The 24032-nt window shown below is 34.0% G+C and overlaps 1 protein-coding gene across 1 annotated transcript in view; it reads right to left on the bottom strand.

Moving 5' to 3' along the window:
- The window catches only part of LOC133321290 (rho guanine nucleotide exchange factor 25-like), a 34198-nt gene extending 20955 nt beyond the window's left edge, over positions 1-13243 (bottom strand). Inside the window, exons 1-3 of the mRNA XM_061530384.1 lie at positions 12876-13243; positions 7413-7655; positions 4199-4532 (exon numbers count right to left, since the gene is read on the bottom strand). Coding sequence (XP_061386368.1) covers positions 4199-4532; positions 7413-7655; positions 12876-13243 — 945 coding nt within the window. The remainder of the gene's footprint in view (positions 1-4198; positions 4533-7412; positions 7656-12875) is intronic.
- Positions 13244-24032: the final 10789 nt, after the last annotated feature.

Genomic DNA, 24032 nt, shown 5'->3' with positions numbered 1-24032 from the left:
AAGGAAATCAAGAAGCGGTGACTGCATATCATAAAAATTGTGGCAAAAAGAGAATGATTTCAATTGAAATAACATTATAATGATCATTCAGTCTTTGGTGGTGGGGTGATTGAAAATATATATATTTGCATGGTACCTAATACGGGATTTCTATGAGAAATAATATAACAAGTTTGTGAAGATAAAAATGGTCGGTTTTTGTATACTATTTGTTATGATATAATTAGAAGAAATCGCAAAAAAGGAAGCCAAAATTGCACTTCTTCTTGGATTTTTGGTAGTGGAAAGAAGAATATATCGATCCAAGTTTTGAAGAAAAAAATCTTTAAATAACATCAGTGTCCATTTTATTTAAAAAATGTAGCCGCATGTTTCATCTTTAGTGGCTGTAATTGGGTTTTAAAAGCCAATACACAGAAAAAAAATAATACGTATATTATATGAATAGTGTTGCCAATGTCCGCAATGTCTACATTTTATGAATACAATTCATAAAACTTAAAATACTGGTTTTTTGTCAGAGAGAGTTGTCTTGTTAGAGTTGTGTTTGGTGGAGGTGGCACAAAATCTCACGTTAGTACAAAATGAAATAATTCGCTGTTGCAAGAATTAAGGTGGGGAAGGCCCGGGCCGCCCCCCCCCCTACATACGTCCCTGTACTGAACCATGTTTGAGTGTAGCCCCCATATAACGGTACCACCACACCTCTTTACTAAAAATGATTTCCCCACCCATTTTGGTAGAGCCCCATAAAACGCTAGCCCCCCTATTAGGTAATCATATTTTCCTCACATATTTTTCGGTATATTCACGGTCCTATCATAAAATGAGTTTTCTCCGAGGAACCCCCATTAATTTCACATACAGTGAATTATCAATAATGTGAACATTCAAACTCTTATTAAAGTATTGAAAAAAACAGTAAGGAAAGTTGTTCTTGGATTTTTGGTAGTGGAAAGGAGAATATATCGATCCAAGTTTTGAAGAAAAAAATCTTTAAATAACATCAGTGTCCATTTTATTTAAAAAATGTAGCCGCATGTTTCATCTTTAGTGGCTGTAATTGGGTTTTAAAAGCCAATACACAGAAAAAAAATAATACGTATATTATATGAATAGTGTTGCCAATGTCCGCAATGTCTACATTTTATGAATACAATTCATAAAACTTAAAATACTGGTTTTTTGTCAGAGAGAGTTGTCTTGTTAGAGTTGTGTTTGGTGGAGGTGGCACAAAATCTCACGTTAGTACAAAATGAAATAATTCGCTGTTGCAAGAACTAAGGTGGGGAAGGCCCGGGCCGCCCCCCCTACATACGTCCCTGTACTGAACCATGTTTGAGTGTAGCCCCCATATAACGGTACCACCACACCTCTTTACTAAAAATGATTTCCCCACCCATTTTGGTAGAGCCCCATTAAACGCTAGCCCCCCTATTAGGTAATCATATTTTCCTCACATATTTTTCGGTATATTCACGGTCCTATCATAAAATGAGTTTTCTCCGAGGAACCCCCATTAATTTCACATACAGTGAATTATCAATAATGTGAACATTCAAACTCTTATTAAAGTATTGAAAAAAACAGTAAGGAAAGTTGTAAAGTCGGGCGGGGCCGACTATATAATACCCTTCACCACTTTGGGTATATTCACAGATGAATCCTAACATTGTAAATCAATTTAAAGCAAATATCAATCGGACACCCGTTGATTATTTAGAATCATCATCATTTACTTAAAATCGGGAGTAAATATATATGGGAGCTATATCCAAATCTGAACCAATTTTCATGAAACTTGGCACACATCATTCTCGGCCTAATTCATTACGCTGTGCCAAATTTCGTGCAAATTGAAAGATATATAGGGACCGTTTACATTAAATCGGACAAATATATATATATATATATATATATATGGGAGCTATAACTAATTTTGAACCGGTTTTTCCCAATTTCAATAGGGTTCGTCCTTGGGCCGAATAAGTGACCCATGCCAAATTTCATCCAATTCGGATCATAAATGCGACCTGTACTTTGTTATACCCTACACAACTATGTTGTCAGGGTATTATAGCTTTGTGCAGCCCCAAAAGTTTGTAACGCCGCGAAATATTGATCCTAGACCCACCTTTAAGTATACCGATCATCATATCTCGACAAGGTGAGTCTATCTAGACATGTGTGTCCGTCCGTCCGTCTGTCCATTATAATTTGTAAACACGTTACAGGCCACAGTTATGCTCCAATCTTTGCGAAATTTTGCATGTAGGATGGGTTCTGGCCAATGAAGACCCCTATTGTTTTTGGAAAAGATCGGTTAATATTTAGGGGATGAAATGGACCAAAAACTTTATTTTTGTCGGTTTTTCTAATCGCTCCAGAGGCCGCAATTATGGATGTTTTGATAAAGATCGGTCAATATTTAGCGGGTCAAATGGACCCTGACTTTTGTGGGAAAAATGACAAAATTTGTATTCTATAGCGTATATATTTACCTCTGGCGGACATAGATCCGAGAAATTAATAGTATATCCAAGAGGAATGGTTGACCTTTAAATTAATACCAATTATATGGTCGTATGTACTCAGATGTGGGAGTTACACTTAAATATTTACAGGTGATTACGTACTGAGATATTATTTAGTAACCCATTACCACACTGGAGGGCGGAAATATAGAGATGATCGCTTTGAAATGTTCCATGAGGTTCCAGATATGGCCAAGGACAACGCCTATAATTTTCGGTGATGATCAGATAATAGTTTTGAGATGAAGTGGACCGAACATCACAACACAACCAAACATCACAACACAACCCACGGTTAAGGGAATCTGGACAAGTAATTAGAAGGACTGTACTGAATATTAGAAATATTCGGAAAGTATGTCAGTGTAAGGAAGAGGTGCTGTTGACCTCTAATCGGGCAAGAGAGTGCAACTATCACGAAATATTGCCAGGCTCGGAATAAAAATCCACAGAAAGTTAGATTTCCGTGATAGTTGTGTAGAGTATCGTATGGTCGGCCCCGTCCGACTATACTGCTCCGCTCACTGGTTTACAATTTAACATGGGCAGACAGAAAGACAGACGGACGGACATGCATAAATCAACTTAGAAAGTTATTCTATGCATATTCTCAGAAGGAACCATGTGTCTATCTCGTTTCCTTTTGTCTGTTACAAACATATTCACAAAGACATAATACCCTGTACCACAATGTGGTGAAGGGTATAATCAGGAAATTAGCGGTAAATAAGCTGGTCGAATAGAAAATGTGAACAAATTCGAAAATATGAACTACCCCGACATTGTTGGTTCCCAGCCCATTTTCTAATATAAGTAGCTGTATTTTCCTTTTTGGTTCTACGATGATAAAAATATAGGCTCTAATTTGTCATTTAAGGGGCTTGGAGACTGACATACATCTACGAAGAAAAACAATACCAATTTTATCCGCATCTTCCAACCAAAAACGCTCTTATTTGGGGGTTTTGGAGGCTAGCATACGTGTGCGCGTTCTCCCAGGTTCTTGGTAGAGAAAATACAGAAAATTTTCAATATAGGTCAATGTTTGTAAATATACACAGAGGTTCCGCTTAATTATACCCTCCACCATACATATCGAACCTAATAGAAGTCTAGTAAAGTCTAGTAATCAGTTTCAGCTTCCCTATATATATATATATTCGTCCAGTTCAGGTAAATGATGCAAACATTTGTCCGATTGAAAATAAATTTGAATATTTCCTAATAAAATTATTTGCAGAATTTGTATTATATTTTCAATGACAACTCCATTTCAATTGCATAACTTATGCATCTTCTAACTAAATTTTTCCGAAGCAACAACAATAAATTATAAAAATATACATATTATTCATATTCAAATAATTTAACGACACGAAACATATATGTACATATTTTTTCAAGAATGTTTTGTTTTTTTCTTCACACGTTTTGTTAAATGGCTAGAGGAACTTATTAACAGGTGTTCAACACACCAACAAACATAGATACCCGTTTGTATATAGCAAACAAAATATAAATACATTAGTTAAATAATAACAAAAAAAAATAATATTTATTCTAATATAAACATCCACATCGAAGTTTAAACAAAAACCAATGTAAATAATATTTTCTTAAAAAAACTGAAATAAAAAACTAAACAAACAAAGCAACAAACTTACATCGATATATGATGTCATCTCATCGAACATTGTCTTCAAATCCCGTTGATTACCCAGCATCAGCGGTAGAATTTGTTTCTCATGCAAATCCAATATCTCCTTAATATTACCCAACAATTGTTGTTGTTTATCAGCGCCCCGTAGGGAATCGGGTAGTTTATCATATTTATCCAAGTTGCCATAGTTTTGTAGACCCTTCTTTAGATTGTTGATATAATTGCCTTCAGTTTGTAGCAGCTCATCAATGATATAACTAATTTTTCGCGATGAATAAATTTCGGTGTGATCACAAGGTAAGAGATTTTCCAGAGATATCGTGTCCTCATCTTCGTGACTGTAGAATGGAACGGAATGGAGGGAAAACAAAATGTTAGGTTATGATAATATAAAGATGATATATAATGGTGCTTATGCTGGAAAAATAAGGTGACCAAACTTTAATTTATAAGGGAGAAATATTAAACGACAGCTATTCAAAAAATAAAGACCTAAAATGTCTGCGATGAAAAAAGTATGTCGTTTTAAAAGTATGACCTACAACATATTACAAAATATATCTAAATCACCATTTTATTAAAGAACTTGAAAAATAACCGTCAAACTCAAAACATGGAACTCAACAGGCTTCCTATTCTTACATTTTAAGATTAGATCCTGCTTAGATGTCATATTTGTCAGGGTAAAGCTTAAGAGATGGAATTATTATATCAAATGGGATATATTGGTTCACGTTACTATATAGCCGCCCCATTTTCGACATTTTGATGGTTTTAGCCTTATTTTCTCGCTGAAGTGGTGAAAACCATTCTTTTAAAATGTTTTCTATATAGGTACATGTTTTGACATTGCCCCCATATAAAGTTCCCCACGCATTTTGGAAATTTTGAAGATATTGCCACCAAAATGACTGTAATTTCACACTTCGAATTCCTTATGAAAAATAAACTTCTTCCCAAAAAATGTCCATATATGTTCTTGTTCTAACACATATCCCATATAGAAGTTCCGTCCCAATTTAGGTATTTTGGTTTGACATTCCGGGTTCTTGAAGGGTTAAAAACTTCTTCGAGTAAACACAATAAAGTATTAAAACAAACCACTGATTCCTCACTAATCTGGGGTCTAAAATTGTTTCTATAGAAGTATTCCTCAAATATAGAAGTCGGATTATTTTATATAGAAAAAAAGTCCTCCGATGCAGAGGCTTGATTGTTCAAGGCCGTATTTTAGATATTATCTCTGAGAGAACGTAGTGGCAATTATTTTGTAAAATGTGGCTAGGGTATTCAAAACACTAAAAATCGGTAGAACCCGAAATCCTGATAACCCGAAATGTCAAATTACATCTACTTCTGCTGTAAATTTCTCGCAGGACCTTCAAAATATCTATAGTAGGTTGGAGATAGAGAAACCTTAAAGTTCGCAGATATGTTCCGTTTTGTATGGTATTGAAGACGAGACATAGACATTCCAAGAAGTATTGTCAATGCATGTGCAAATTTTCAAAGGCAAATACAGTAATTTGAGCGGATCGGTGCCGTCAGAGGACATTCACAACATGAAGATTATAACCCTATATATATTACCTATTCGAATAATAAAAATGCCTTAATATTTCCAACCTTTTGAAGGACCTTTAAAATTACTAAATTATGGATGGGACACTTATATGGGGACTACAACCTGTATTGAGCATATTCCAGCTTGAGGTATTTGATATTCCCAGCTAGGTCTAAATATGAACCTATACTAAACATTTATATGTTGGGACCTTTCAAATTTCTAAAAAAAGCTAGGACAATTATTTCTAAAGCTGGTCCAATATTGAAGTTTTTCTGCGAGGAAGTTTTTAGGCACCAAGAACCGGAATTTTGTGGGCCGTCAGATGACATACCCTAACATATCCTAATGGATCCGTTGATGTCAAGTGGTCTTTCATCAAACAATTTTTGAGACGACCTATGACAGGATATTTTTTATTTATAGGATCTACGTTTTCCGACAGCAATAAAATAAAAGAGAGGGAGAGAGAGAGTGCTATAAATATCATACGAAGCAGTATAATCGGACGGATCCGATTTCGATATTTACACTCTCTTGACCGATTAGAGGTCAACAATTAATTTTTCTTGACCCGAACATTTAAGTCAAATTTATATATATATATATATAATTTTCGAAAAAGTCATTCTCAATAGTAGACCAGATCCCCTTCCACGTGTAAAATTTGCAATGTTCGGCTTATAATTATTTCCTGTAGACCTCAAAATCCAAGAAAAATTAAATTTTCGGTCTATTTCGTGCCCTATATATCATCTGATCACTACCTTGACCCGAACCGAAACTTCATGTAAAATTCCATAGCGATCAGCGCTATAATTCTGCCCTCTAATGTGGTAATTTATTACTAAATAATATCAGAATACATAGACGCCTGTAAATATTTATGTGTAACTCCCACATCCAAGTAGATACATTACTATAATTGGTATCAATTTTGGACAGCTATCAATTTATCTGGTCTATGTCCCCCAGACGCCTTAGAGTGCAAATTTTAGCATATTTCACACAAAAGACTCCATTTTAATCGCTAGACCGATTATCATGAAAAGAGCCAAGCTTGTTCCCTTTGATCAGATCCCTTTCTCCGTGTAAAATTTCGTCGCCAAAATTTACCATACCACTATACCATTTCTATAAATTTTTATTACATTATTATTCTATGATATTATATGGGTTAAGCCTTAAACCTATGAAGCGGCCCATTTTTAATCTCACATTTTTGTCTTTGTGTGAGTCAATGGGTTTTCAGTTGCTGCAATGATATGTGTCAAAGGATGTGTGTGGTGATATATACGCTTATCTACTCAAATACACGTGTGCGGTTAAATGTCGCATCCTGATTTAAACTTTTGCTATCAATTCCGCGTAGTAATATAAAAAGTGAGTAGCACAACAATATAATTCAATATTCTATTAGTCATTACATCTTTCTTTATATCTTAAATATTATATATTTTTATCAGTCAATAAATATGGTCACCTTATTTTCGTTTTTTCATGCAATAAATAAACGCATAAGTTATTTAATAAAAACTATAAATTTAAGCCATTTTAAATGCATAAATACAACAACAACAAGAATAATTAAAATGATATACATACATAAAATAAAAATAAATATAAAATAAAAAAATTAAAAATGCAAACTTACTATTCATCACTCAAATTATCGGGGTAACAGGACGTGATGGCTGTGGCAAAATTTGGCAATGAATATCCGGTATTGCCATTGAAGAGATTACCCATTGAATGGCGTATCGATAATGTTGGCGGTGTCTGTGATGATGACGATGTCGCAGACGCAGACGATGTGGTTGGGGACGAAGACGATGAAGATGCAGAAAATGGTGACGATGCATTTGGTATTGTAGACGTTGAAGAAAAATATGAAAGGCTGTGTGTGTGAAAGACATAGTTAAACAGGTGAGCATGCAAGCGGCGATCATTCCCAAACGAAAAAAACGAATAGAATAAACAAAGAAGAAGAACAACAAATAAACAAAAATGTTTAATGCAAATTATTATCGCATTTTAATGGGGTTTTAATAAAATATTCAAAATTAATAAACATAATAAAAAACGAAATTTGTGTTGTTTTACGAGGTTGAAGCTGGTCACGATTATCTAACAATACGGTGCTACTTTTTGTTAGTATTTATTTCTTCAAAGTGGACGCTAAAGTGGAATTCTCAAGATTTTATAATTATTTTTTTTAAGAGTTTAATGGAAGATTGGGAATTTTGTCTTCGTTTCTCAGGTTTTGCGAGATAAAGGATAAATAAATTTGCTAAATTTGTGGTTGATTTTGAAAAAAATCTGGCAAAGTCGAACGGTGTCAACTGTGATACCCTACACCACATAGAGTATATGCAAAATATATTCTAAAGTATCTTAATTTATATGTATATGTCTGAAGTGATTTGACCAAAAGTTAAAAATGTTCTTCTATACTGATTGGGTATTGTATTTCTACAATATTCTGCCGATTGGAGTGCACTATTACAATGAAATCGGACGTTATTAAATATACATATATCGTTATATGAACCAACTCCAATCAAACATTATTCGCTTGTAGAATATGATATTATATGTATATGGGAACAATATCTAAAACTCGACGGCACTGAAACGCTTATCTATCCTTTAGAAGCCTTTCGAGTTGACCAGGAAATCATAGTCCGGGTCAGCCACATGCCACAGAATTGTTTGAAAAACTAATCCAGACAAGATGGATATATGTATTTTCACCAATAAGACAAAATGTAAACCAGAAAGGAAAGTTCAAAAGTCGACTATATGATACCCTTCACCACTTGAGATGATCATATCTACTAAAGAATATTGTACATATGAGCATCTCTTGATAGAATAGACATAGCATCTTTGGAGGACGATTTGGTAGGTTGTGCACTAATTCGTCCTAAGCGGACAAACTTTAGTTATTTGCTACATCATTTTGATGAAATCGGATGAAAATATGTATGGAAGCTATATGTAAACTAAATACTAAATTACTGCCAAGTTTTAGTAGCAAGATGCGTTTCCGGACGAAAACTCAACGTACCAAATTATAGTCAAATTGGCTGAAAACCGTATTCAAACTCCCCAAAATACCGAATAATGTGGAGTACAGTTACATGCAAAATTGCAAAGCTATATTTATTTCAACAGACTGAGGGGCATGCCTAAATCGACATAGACATTTTTCCCAATCAAAAATATAGAGATCGAGGTATTGAAAATGAATGACAAATTTAATATACAGTTCACCTTATGGTGGAGGGTTTAATTGAAAGACCACATACAGTAATGGGTCAACAAAACCCACATATGCTGGTCTCTCTGCAGAAGAGTCGATAACTCATATTACCCAGATGTTCGATTTTTAGAGGAGTTTCGATACGCTTTTCAACAGAGTTGGGGCCATTTTGAATTCCCACTGGATACCAAATATCCCTACCAAAAATTATTAATATTAGTCTATTTTTCAGTTTTGACTATTTTGAGCAGATTTTTGAGCTGAATTTGTGTAATTTGATTTTTTCGTGTTCTTATCAGATCAATATCGGTCACGTTTAGGCATATCCTCCATATTAAGTAGTCTCAATTTTGGGGTTTTTGGCGTCATTAAGCGCATTTTCAACCGTTTTTGGTAGTTTGGGGAGGTTTTTCAACAGATAATATTGATTTTGGGGTATCTCACATACAACGGTGCCCCCCAAACATTTGGATTTTGAGGATATTGCAGAAGTTTTTAAACCGAATTCGTTCATATTTTCGGGTACCATCCATATAAGGGTACCCCCCTATTTCCGGTATTTTACGTTTCTTGAGCGCTTTTTTCAACCGAATTCGCTGTAATTTGTTATTTTTAAGGCAATAAGTATCCCTCCCAAAAATTATTAATATTCGCCCCCTTTTAGGGGTAGTCCCCATATAACCCCCTTTTTAACCCTTTGTGCCCCGAATTTATATCCGTAACAATAGAATTATTTTCTATGCACACATTTAATTTAACTATCCTAAATAGGATATGAACAAAATTTGACGTCGCTACATCCTTGCATTCGGGAGACAGTACCTTCTTTCCGAAAAATAAAAGTACAATATCCACAAACACAAATGCGATATCGACGGAAAAATATTTGTAATTATTTTTAAGTTCTTTTTTTAAAGATTCAACAACAATTTGGAGGGTACAATTCGTACATTTCGAATACGAAGCGATTTAAAAACTTTGGACTGTATACACATATTGGTACTGTACATATTTTTGCACCCATCTATTTATTGAAAAGCGTATAACTTGACCAAAGATTTGAAATTTAATCAGCTCTTGACATATACAATCCAAAAAATATATACATTTACTACCCGCGTATTAAATATAAGCTCTAAAACATTTTGTTGCTTGTGGGCAACATTGGGCCACAAAGGGTTAAGGGTATTAAGTCTTTGTGCATATGTTTGTAACAGACAAAAGGAAGCGAGGTAGACACATGGTTCCTTTAGAGAATACAGTCTATCCCTCCGTCTATATAGTTTCGTCCGATTTCTAGTAAATGGTACACCAAAGACCCAACGTTAAGCCGATTTGCACAACCTTTTTCACAACTTACTAAAGTTACTATTGGTCTTTTCCCGTACTGCAAGAATCTACTAATTTTTACTATTTTTATCCGACAACATAAAGAAAAAAATTTTATCGTAGTAAAAAATTGTACATTCTTGTATGTTCTGGAAAAGACCATATAACATAACATGTGTCAAGTTTTGTTAAAATCGGTTCAGATTTTGATATACTTCCATATCTAGTTTCGTCCAATTTTAAGTAAATGGTGCACCAAAGACACAAAGTTAAGCGATTGCCAAAAAAAGTGCACATCGGAAGTTTCGTTCGAATCGGTCCATATAGATCCTCGGTAGATATAGCTCCAATATACAATTTTGTCCGATTTCAAGTAAATGATGCACCAAAGACCCAAAATATGGCCGATAGTCACAAAACGTACTGAAGTTAGTTTAACCTATCCTATGACAAGTTTCGTTGAAATCAGTTCAGATTTGAATATAGCTTCCATAGATATTTTCGTCCTATTTCAAAAAAATGGTGAATCACACTCCTCATATTTATCAAATTGAGACAAAATTTGGCACAACGTATGATTTTGGGGAAGATTTTAGACACGTTTTCCAGCCTACTATTGGTTATCAATATTGGTCCATCGAGTTTTGAGATTATTCAAAATATTCCCAATAATATCACTTTGAAAAATACACTGTATAGGTCAATTTTTTGGTATACCCCCTGTGTTATAATCCCGTCTATTATTCATTACCATATGGTGAAAATTTTACATTAAACGTGGCTGCAATGTGGTATTTCTCCAGTCTCCAGTAGTTTCCAAGATATCAGTGGAAAACGTTGTTTGCATAGATTTACTTATTTTTAATATTCCCTATATGAAGATGCCACTTCATTATACCCTTCACCACACTGTGGTACAGGGCAAAAAATAATCGAGATAGACCCATGGTTCCTTTTGAGAATATGCATAGAATCACTTCTGAGTCGATTTAGTCCGTCCATGTATTTTTGTTAACAAAGTACAGGTCGCATTTATGATCCGATTTGGATGAAATTTGGCATGGGTCACTTATTTGGCCCAAGGACGAACCCTATTGAAATTGGGAAAATCGGTTCAGATTTAGATATAGCTCCAATATATATTTTCGTCCGATTAATGGTAAATGAGGTACCAAAGTCCCTATATATCTTTCGATTTGCACGAAATTTGGTATAGCCTATTGAATTAGGTCTAGAATGATGTGTGTTAAGTTTCCTGAAAATCGGCTCAGATTTAGATATAGCTCCCATATATAGTTTCGCTCGATCTTAGGTAAATGGTGCACCAAAGTCCCTGAAAATTATTTGATTTGCACGAATTTTGGTATAGCGTATTGAATTAAGTCTGGAATGATGTGTACACCTCCTATATATATTTTCGTCCGATTTTAAGTAAATTGTGCACTAAAGATCCACAACTAGGCCGATTGACACAACGTATTGAAATTAGTATAAATTAATCTCTGGCAAGTTTGCTTCAAATCGGTTCAGATATAGATATATCGTAGCTTCCATATATAATTTCGACTTATTTATTGAGATTAAATTTTAAACAGTGCAGCATACCGAATAGCGTGTGTCAAGTTTGCTTTAAATCGATTTACACAAATCTGTCCCACTCTGCGAAAACGACTCTAAACATGCCCAAATGAAATGAAATTTAGCATAGGTTCCAGAAAGATATAAAAATCACATATTTCAATTTCATGTCAAAATTCCTTCAAATTCCTATAGTCGGCCCAGTCCGACTTTACTACTTTCCTTACTGGTTTTTGATTAAATCAGAGGCTTTAACCGAACTTTCCAAACCCATTCTATGTAGAATAGTTCAACGTTGGATTTAACCACCACTTTCCCACAAATGGTCAACATTTTATATATCCTTTAAAATTGGAAACAAATCCCCAATTTGTGTCACACTTTTCACATCACATTAAACACTACCAATATACCACTCTTCAAAATTATGAAGAATCATAAAATTTTAAATTATTTTCTATTTTACTATAATTCGAATAAAAAGTAATTGTTGTCCCCGAAATATAAATAGTAACACATATCTCACTCTTCACGGGTGTATTAAAATTCTAAAAGCCGCAATCCATTTTAGTCGTATCATATTATTAGCAGTAGCACCGTGTAAATGATAAATAACAATAGCAAAAAACCGAAAACAGAAAACAAAAATATTCAAATTGTCACACAAGTTTTGAAAACCAGTTTGTTTTTGAATGTTTTCAATATCAAATAAATAAAAACAAAAACGAAACGCAAAACAATTCCCCATAACAAAAAAATTTCAAGCATGCAATAGAATAGACGTAACGTGACAACAGCAGAAAAAATTCACATTTCCAAAAAAATGCTTAGAACTTCTTATCTCAAAACAGATGTTTTCAATTAACCAACCAACAACAACAACATCACAAAACGAAAAATTCAATTTCTAATTCCCAATTTTGATAAAATTCATTTCACACATACTTTTCAGATTGTTCACTTTGTTGTTTTTGTAATTTGCCATTTTTGGGAAGGGTGGTGGCGGCGGTATGGGACACGGTCACCGCCGCTGTAGTTGTTGTCACCGGGGATGATGGTGATCTTTTATGCAAAATAAGAGGCGTCGTCGCCTCACCATTTCCCAGCTCTGTCACATTTTCATTTATTTTTAACAATTTTGTCACATTTTCATCAACACTTTTTCGCTGCTGGCAATTATCCGGCGAATCGACGCTACCCTTTTCCTTTAGGGACCACAGGGCATTTAAAATTTGCACTGCCACCAAGACGGTAAAGGTAAAACCGACAGTGACTAAATCGAAATAAGTCACTTCAACTAAACCGTAAAACATTTTCAAAGCTATTATTTGTCGTTATCTTTGAGGAAGATATTTTTCTATAATTTTATTGTATATTTTTTAATGAACTTTATGATTCAAAAATTGTTGTGTTGTTGTCAAATCATATTATCTATTTTTGTTATTTTCATTATTTGTCATAAAATAAATTGTAATTATTTTATGATATTTTGCCATTAACAATAATTTATTTTAATTTCAATTATTTTTTTTATATTTTTGATTATCATCACAAATTTGTTGTTAATATTTTTAGTTGTTGTTATTATTTATCTTCAATTATTTGTTTAACACCCGCGCCATGTTATGCTTCTCAACCGGAATCGCAATATCAACTGAACTGAGCTAAACGATCAAAACATTTGATTTCCGAAAGCTTTTTGGTTGGTTACCCGGCAAAGCGCTCTCGGAATCTAACCATTGGCGTTTGTTTTGTTTTGATGTTACGGAGAATTGAATTTTGGGGAGATTGAGAATAACAGCAAGTGTGAGAGAGTGGGTTGCCACACACTTCACAAAAGTTTAGGTGACTTTTTTGGGAGACTAGGTTAACTCTTTGTACAAAACGTCCACCATAAGTGGAGAGAATATAAAGTTTGATATTCCGCTTGATATTCCTTGGATACACCAAAAGTTTATTTTTTCTTGAAACTAAAATAAAAATTGCAATATATCAGATAGAGGTTCAAAATTTTGTACATACATTGCTACTACTCTTCGGATGTTTGGCATTTAAAATGAAATGCCTAATTACAAACTCTCCTGGGCGGGACATTTATATTTGGGGCTGTGTTAAAAAATGGTCCTATAATCATAATTTTCCGCGCAGAACCCCAAATGCCAAATTACAGCTATGTTAAAATTGAACCTATAGTGATATTTTTCTATGCAGATATACATACATATGTCAACCTACAAAATCCAGAAATGCCAATCGACAAAATACCAAAAATTGGACGGGACCGTTTTATGTGGGGCTATGTCAAAATATGGACTTACAATGCGGAGATATGGACTTACAATGCGGAGATTTCTTCTGCGGAGATTTCTGACAGCTTCCAAAGCCTGGAAATATCATATTATTCCTTGTTCGGGTAGAAAATGTGGCTACAAGCCTCAAAATATCGACAAATGGGAAGGATTATATGAAAACTACTTCAAATTATCGACTTATTGGGTTCATTTTCTGTGCAGATGCATGTTACCTTCCAAAAGCTCGAAGTAGCAAATTACAACCTTTTGTGGTTGGAAATGCGGCTAATACCCTCAACATATTAAATTTTTGGGCATATGTATGTCAAAATATGGACCCGTATCGATAATTTTTTGCATAAATATATGTCAGCCTACAAAAACCCGAAATGAGACTAATACCTTGAAAATATCGAAAATTTGGCGGTAACGTTATATAGCTTTCATATATACAAAACGTGGACCGATATATTTCATTTACCATACCAAATATTCTAGAAGAAATATCAGATTCAGTGCAGAATTTCAAAGCTCTATCTGAATTATTGCGGCGTCTACCGTGATTATTTCTTTAATTTGGACCATGGCGGATTTGTATACCCTGTACAACGTGGTGTGAATTCAAAATACCTTAAATCATGGACGAAATGAAGTTTTTCTCGCAGTAAATTTGTGTTTGCAACAGCGAATTTTTTAATTTTGTACTAATTTTCTCCAAAAATGTATTTTACACTCTAACATCCTTGAATCCCAAATTACAACCACTACAATGGGAAATCCAGCTACAATTATATGAGGACTATGTGAAAATATGGGCGTATATTTATCCTTTTCTGTATAAATGTGTGTCAGCTTTCAAGAACCATTTATACCAAATTATAGCTATATCGGTGGGAAATGCGGCTAAAGCCTTCAAAAGACCACAAATTTGTCGGTACCGTTATATGGGCGCGATCCCGAAACACGGTGTGAGAGGAGTAAACCATAATCCTCTGACTGTATCCGATCACTTTCTGTAAAGCAATATCTACTGATCTTCCTTTGACATAGACATGTAGCGATTTACAGATCCTGTTCAGATCAATATCGCAGACAAGATCAACTGGTTTTTCTGGTTGGTATAATACCAACTGATCCTGGAGATTTAAATTATTGAAATCTACATATTTTTGACATTTATATTGAAATAATTTGGAAAATACATATGCGAATTTTATAACACCAATGCAGAGGTCGGTAAATGTGTCTGAAATACAGAAACAATGGAATGCCAAACTAGCCATAATTGAGTGAGTGGAGATAACGGGTTTGTAAACAAGAGAAACAATTGACAAACAACCACCAAGTGAGAGGAGAGACAGATGACGATATCAAAACAAAACACTGCCGAACAATGAGAGGAATACATTTATTTTTGTCAAAGGGAGAGAGAGAGCGCAAATTGTGGTAAAGTAGAACGAAGTATGAAAATAGTTTTGATATTAATGAAATGTTTACATCTTATGGGAAAAATAGGGGCTTTCTAATTATTATAAGAAACTTTATGAGTGGTTATTGTCGACACAATGTTTGACATTTAAGGCTATATTTTCTAGCGGCGGACGTTGACGTCTCAATGCCACATACACCATAGCTTTTTCCTATCGCATTTTTGGCAATACATGCATGTTTGGTCTTACATATGTAATTTCGAACCATATTAAAGGATTATTTTTTTTTTAAGACAAACTCAAAAACATCATAATGAAATAATATAGCTCTATCTGTATATAGCCGAATGTACCCCACTTTAAAATGCTGAAGTATCGATCAAACAATTTCAGATTTATGCTCTTTGGAAGGGTGACATTTCGCAGTAAAAAAAATATTTTGCTGTTTATACCCTTCACCACACTGTGGTACAGGGTATTATGTCTTTGTGCATATGTTTGTAACAGGCAAAAATAATCGAGATAGACCCATGGTTCCTTTTGAGAATATGCATAGAATCACTTTCTGAGTCGATTTATGCATGTCCGTCTGTCCGTCCGTCCATGTATTTTTGTTAACAAAGTACAGGTCGCATTTTTGATCCGATTTGAATGAAATTTGGCACAGGTCACTTAATTGGCCCAAGAACGAACCCTATTGAAATTGGAGAAAAACGGTCCACGTTTAGGCATAGCTCCCATATAAGGGTACCCCCAAAATGTCGGTATTTTGAGGTTCACCACACTGTGGTACAGGGTATTATGTCTTTGTGCATATGTTTGTAACAGGCAAAAGGAAATGAGATAGACACATGGTTCCTTTTGAGAATATGCATAGAATCACTTTTTAAGTCGATCCGTCTGTCCGTCCGTCCATGTATTTTTGTTAACAAAGTACAGGTCTCATTTGTGATCCGATTTGGATAAAATTTGGCACAGTTCACTTATTTGGCCCAAGAACGAACCCTATTGAAATAGGGAAAAATCGGTTAAGATTTAGATATAGCTCCCATATATATTTTCGTACGATTTGCACAAAATTTGGCATAGAATTCGGAATAAAGCCTAGAAAGACGTAAGTTAAATTTCGTGAAAATCGGTTCAGATTTATATATAGCTCCCATATATATTTTCGTCCGATTTTATGTAAAGTGCCTATATAACCTTCGATTTGCACGAAATTTGGCATATGATTCTGAATTAAGCCTAGAACGATGTGTGTTAAAAGTCGTGAAAATCGGTTTACATTTAGATAGAGCTCCCATATATATTTTTGTCCTATTTTATGTAAATGGTGCACCAAATTCCCTATATATCCTTCTATTTGCACGAAATTTGGAAAATTAATTTATCACATAATTTTGTCCCATTGTAAGAAGCAACTCTATATCTGACCAAAATTTAGTATAGGTTGCCGAATGACATGTTCAATTTCATGTTAATGGTCCTTCAAAAATGCGACGTCTGTTAGCATCACATCTATTGAATATACCCAAAGTGGTGAAGGGTATCATATAGTCGGCCCCGTCCGACTTTAGTACTTTCCTTACTGGTTTTTGTTTGGTGCAATTCAGTTGTATGTTACTAGGTCACACACATCTACAGTGACTCGCCAGAAACTTCGGGAGCTTGGCTGGGAAGTATTAATGCGTCCGCCATATAGTCCGGACTTGGCACCAAGCGATAATTATATTTTTCTTGAGTTGCGAAATTTCTTTAATGATAAAAAATTGGTATCTAGGGAGGATTGTGAAAATCGACTACTAGAGTTTTTTTGCAAATAGAGAGCAGGACTTCTATGAGAGAGGCATTATGAAGTTACCTTTAAAATGGCAACAAATCATACAACAAAATGGTGCATATTTGGCCCAAATCAGACATTCTGAAGCATGTTAAATAAAGTCCTATCAAATTGAATAATGTACTATAATATACAAATAATGACTTTGTTTTTCCCCAACCTAATATTTTAATTTTTTTTTATAAGAATATACATTGTAATTAACGATTATATCTATTGCTACAATTACAGATCATCGGTACCAATATTGTAAGCATCGGCTTGCCACCATGGAGTTAGGGGTTTCTATATTCACCAAGATTTATTCCGAGATGGCAACAAAAATACTTCTATTTGAATTTTTAATACAGATACAAATCTCTTATAACGACTGCCAAGGGACCGACGAATGTGTTCGATTGTCCTATTGAGACAAAATTTAGCACAGCGTACTGAATTGGGTCCAGATAGATGTATGTGAAGTTTTGTTGAAAACGGTTAATTTTTTGATATGGCTCCCATACATAGTTTCGTCCGATTTTACGTAAATGATGCACCAAACTCACAATTTTTGCCCGATTGATACACAATTTAGCACAACCTATTTAATTAGGTCCAGATTGATGTATGCGAAGTTTTGTTGAATTCGGTTGACGTATTCAAAAATGACATGAGGAAATGGACCGATGGGTCCAATCTAATGCGATCATGATCTCGATTCTGATTATTAATTGGGTTAGGATGACAATTGCAACTTTTGACCCTTTGGGGGGTTGGCATAGGAGTATAGGATGAATGGATATATACGTCTCATCTTCAGACATGTAATAGGTAAATCGGTATGTATGGTAAAAATTTTAAACTTTTCAATCTAAATGAGAGATGGTGGCATTTATGTACATATAAAGTAGACCTAGTATGCCAAAAATCACAATTTCCCATATATTTTTTTATTAATAATTGTTTAATTGTGGACAAATATTCCTTACAGAAATATTTATCGATCAAGATATGAAAAATGTCCAACATTCTTGCAATGACATGTAACAACATTACAGTAACATACAGTATCGCAATGAAATCAGTGCTGATAAAAAATTTTCTTATCGTACAACAAAATTTGCTGATATCATAAAATGGGAATAAACGAAGACAAACTTTCTATGAATGAATTCGTGTGTGTCAATCATCAGGCAGATATCCTGGGCAAGTGGCCAACCTTTTTTATCAATGTCCCCTACTATGTAGCTGTAACACCTCTTCTAACACTTTCAAATGGCAAATCGATTAACACATCGTTATTGGGTTTCATTCATTCATTAAAATTCACTACACATTCTGCAAAAAAAAAATCGAAGCACATCCCAATTGAAATGATTTTGAAATATAAAGACAGCAACCACAAAAGCTAAGCACCCACAAAATTCCCAATAATTGTGCGCTTAAATTACAAATCAAATACGAAAACAAAAAATCTAAATAAATAAACAAATTTTTCAAAATCATATTGAAATGCTAACGAGTTGCAGGCAGACGGTGTTTGGACATAGCGAGAGATCAGAGGGAGCTGCAGTGTTTTCCCGCCACTATAAAAATTCATATCTAATAATGATGATGATGGCTGTGGCGATCAATTCTAATTACCCGCAATAATTTTCGCACTTGAATCTCTCTTTTTTATTGGCACCCTCAAGATACATCCCCCACTTTTCCCCCACACACTAAGTATTTGCTGTGCACATGATTTTTGTTGTATGGCGGTCAGTCGAACACATATCATCAGTGTCAACAAACGAACAACCAGACATATGGACATTGCTTGTAATTATTTCTTTTTGTATTTGTTAAACAATTTTTGTGTTTTTATAAAGAAATAAACATTTTCATTTATTTTTATAAATTTTCTGCCATGCTGTCTCAAAAAGAAATGATGTCACACCCATCCAATGTCGCTAATCTCTTGAAACGAATGGTTGGGAATGGTTGGATGGATGATTGCAATGGGTATTCAAATGAATATTACAAATAAAAACAACATTTAAATTTACCATTTTGTTTTTTTCTTCTTCTTCTTTTATATAAACAATTATCTATTTTTAAGATCACGAATGCAAATATTCTTTAACATACGTAATCATGCGATGTTGCAGATAAATTTTTCTTTTGAATATCGCTGATCTAATTTAATAAATGTTTATTGACGATGTTGAAATGATTGTAATTAATCAGGTGTCAAGCTAGCTGTAAAATGAGATCCGTTATATTTGAAAAGAAAAGTGTCATTGTAAATAACAGTGTTTTATCGTCATAAATTATTATACAGGGTGTTTCAATATTTAGTATTCAAAGATATTTTCATTATAATGGCCTCCAAGAGTTTGCTTACCGGACCATATCATTTTCATAGAATTCTGCTTAACGAAAATCCTCGATACCTTCACGCATTCTATAATTAAGGGCTTGAATCGTCACTGGGTTGTAGGCTGTAGACCCAAGTCTTTATTACACCCTTCACCACACTGTGGTACATGGTATTATGTTTTTGTACATATGTTTGTAACAGGCAAAAGGGAACGAAATAGACACATGGTTCCTTTTGAGAATATGCATAGAATCACTTTTTATGTCAATTTTTGCATGTCCGCCCGTCTGTCCATGTTAAATTGTAAACAAAGTACAGGTCGCATTTTTGATTCGAATTGGATAAAATTTGGCACATCTCATTTATTTGGCCCAAGGGCGAACCCTATTGAAAAATCGGTACAGATTTAGATATAGCTCCCATATATATTTTCCTCCGATTTAATGTAAAAATTTTGCACAGAGTACTGAATTAGGTCTAGAATGGTGTGTGATAAGTTTCTCGAAAATCGGTTCAGATTTAGATATAGCTCCCATATATATTTTCGTCCGATTTAAGGCAAATGGTGTACTAAAGTCCCTATATATCTTTCGATTTGCACGAAATTTGGAATATCGTACTGAAAGAAGTCTAGAATGATGTGTGTAAAGATTCCTGAAAATCAGTTCAGATATAGATATAGCTCCCATATATATGTTCGCCCGATTTAATGTAAATGGTATACCAAAGTCCCTATATATCCTTCGATTTGGACGAAATTTGGCATAGCGTACTGGATTGAGTCTAGAATGATGTGTGTAAAATTACTTGAAAATCGGTTAAGATTTAGATATAACTTCCATATCTATTTTCATCTGATTTTAAGTAAATGGTGCACCAAACTCCTCATATGTTTAATTTTGACATGAAATTTTGAACAATGAATAAAAGTAAAAGTTCAGATATTGTCCATATATATTTCCGGTCGAGTTCGTGTTTATGGATTGATCTAAGTCGGTTCACATTTAGATAAAGGTCTGTTAGGATGCATCTCTTTAATATGCCCATAGTGGTGAAGGGTATCATATAGTCGGCCCGACCGACTTTACTACCTTTCCTACTGGTTATTTATACCTTTTTCACTAGTATTATTCACATCACTAACTAATTTGTTAGTTTGCTTAAAATCGGTTCAGATTTAGATATTGATACAAAATATATTTTCGATGGATTTATCTAAATGGCGCACCAAATACCCATCGTTATTCCGATTAAACAAATTTTTGCGCAGCTGGAGCGTAGAATGACTTTTTTCAGTTTCGTACGTACGCACCAGCCGGCCGAACAAACAGACAGGCGGACACGCGGATATTTGCAATTCGACTCCAAAACTGCCTGAAACGGGGTTGGTCCAAAGAAACATGGGGTCTAAAACCAATATTTCGATGAGGCACATTTGTACCTATCAATGTGTATATAACCTCATTAGCCATAAGGCTGAGAATATATAAAGGGAAAAATTATATGGACGGCATCCAAAATTCCCGAAAAAAATCTCAAATATATTTTTGTTTCCGATTTGCATGGTATTTTAATTTGATAGTTAATCGACCGCCTAACGTTAATTTCCTTAACTAACGTGTTGTTAAGCTTTCATAAACTGATTATGCTAGCGCCATCTATTGACAGCTTTTATAGAACAACATAAACGGTGTCTGTTAAATAAAATTTCCCAATTTAGCAGTAACGGAATATGTTAATAACAGATTTCTTATGTCTAACATTTACTGGGGGAAAATAAATATTTGGGAAAATTATTCCTTCTTCGTTATTATGGAATTATTTTCTACAAAAAATAACTGAACTCTGAAAGATTTTTTCAAAAAATATAACTAAGTATTTGGCAATTTTTTCTATAAAAACGTAATGTAAATAAACATTAGTAAGGCAAGTTCAAAAGTCGGACGGATCTGAATATATGATACCCTTCACCACTTTGGGTGTATTCCTGAATGTTCATATTTTCAATTTCCTGTAGATAGAACAGACATAGCATATTTAGAGGACCTTTGAAATGGAATCGGATGAAATTAAATTCGTGTAAAAATCGAGCAAGATTATGTAAATCGGGACCTAATTGAGTAACAGTGGGGCTCCATATGCGCTCTCCACAATTTTATCTCGATAGGAGAAACCTTTATTATTTGGTGAAAAAATTGCATGAACTCAGACGAAAATTTATAGGAGTAATATCTACATCTGTATATATTTCAAAAAATCGTCCCAATTGGAGAAACTTCAGTTATTTAGCTCACTATTTAGATAAAATATATTAGGAAACTGTATCTAACCTTAACTGATTTCAACAAATTTTGATATGGGAGCTATATCTTAATCTGAACCGATTTTAACAAAATAATACGCTAAACACAATATCGTGCAAATGAAACAGGATATAATAACATAAAATCGAACTAAAGTGTGTATGGGATCCAGGGACGTACGTATTTTCTCCAAGGATAGTATAGGAATAGATAGGAAACTATTTATGTAGTCTTAGGCCACAACCGAGGTAGGCCTATTGAGGTAGGTGTATGGTCAATATTTCGTGACGTTACAAACTATTGATGCCACCAAAAACTAATAATAAAGTCGTTAAGTTCGGCCGTTTCAAACTTTTTATATCCTCCACCATGGGCATTCAAAAGACCTACAATCTGCCGGAACCAATCCAATATATCAAATATGGGTGCGGAAATTCACGTTTTCCAACCGAATTGGCTGTAATAATTAATTTTTCAGGTTATCGTGGGGTGTCAAATCTTCCTACCAAATATTATCAAATCGGTTTATGTTTTGGTATAGCTCCCATATAACAGTACCGTCCCGATTTAGGACATTTGGCTATTGTGTATTCTTAAATCATACATATGAACAGAAATTTAGTGAGTGTAAAGGGCTAAGCACAGCATTCCTCTTAGCCTTTAATTTGAGATTGCGGGATATTGGAGGGTAAATTAATTTTTTAAGGAAAATTGTCATATAGTGCATGTTTTGATATAGCTCTCGTGACTACATTTTCTACTCCTTTTGGATAATAAATTGGAATAAATGTATGACTATATTTGAGTTCTTTAATAAATTGTGAGGACCATTGACTTGAGCTTGGAGGCCCCATTACGTATTTTTTAAATTGCGATCATTGCCGAATGACTTATACCAGACCCCTTGGAAATTGCATGTGAAGAACAGTATATATTCAATTTTTAACGATATTTTTCTCATTTTTATGTAAAAGTGGTTTTTAATAAATATGTTCTATTGTATTAAAATCATCTAATAATTTATTTATATTTCATAATAAGATATTTGTACATATTTTATAATACATATCCCGATATACTTAAATATGTATCCACGAATATATATATATATATGAATAACTTATATCTAATTATTACTAATACCACTATCCACACTAAAACGATTTGAATCACGGAATAATGATAAATTAAGTGGACGTCGTCGTTCCCGGTGCACCACATCGGGATTGTGTAACTCTTTCAAACGGGCCCGTTCCTCTACAGCATAGGCATTAATGATGGCACGAATTAAATCCTGCCATTGTCTTACCAATGCCGGATCTCCAACAAATTCACATTCTTGCTGCCTTAGCCGGTCATAGTACAAACTAAAGGATTTATTCTGTATCGTCATACCCAAATGTTCACGAGGATAACGACCACGAAATACTAGTTGCTTCCGTTTAACCTCCGTATAAATAATACATTTCTCATAAATAAATAATTTTGAGCGATAATTTCGTTTAAGGGTGTAGTCGTGACAACTGAATTCGGCAACATCACGAAATTTACCCTGATAGAAAATGTTGAACTGAAATTTGTAATTAAAAAATAGACATTAAAAAAGTACAATGTGGCAACTCCCTGTATGGATGTTGAATTGTAAACAAACCTCATGCGTTTCACTAATACAATCAACATCATTGATAACTTCCGATTTGTTAATGGCATTCAATAGGATTTGTAATTTCCTATCCAAACGGCAACATGAATACAGTATGGGTTTCATTGGATAATTATCGAAAAGTTTCTGAAAAAATAGAAAGGAGAACAATTTAAAAATTAGAAAAAATACATTAATATATTGTTAATCGTGTTTTGATAAGTAATTATCGAATACTTTTATTAACAATTGAAA

Source organism: Musca vetustissima, unplaced genomic scaffold (assembly GCF_032173495.1).
Source record: "Musca vetustissima isolate MV318-11 ecotype Yass unplaced genomic scaffold, APGP_CSIRO_Mvet_v1 utg45649, whole genome shotgun sequence".
Taxonomy (NCBI): Eukaryota; Metazoa; Arthropoda; class Insecta; order Diptera; family Muscidae; genus Musca; species Musca vetustissima.
This window is presented reverse-complemented; position numbering and strand designations above follow the sequence as displayed.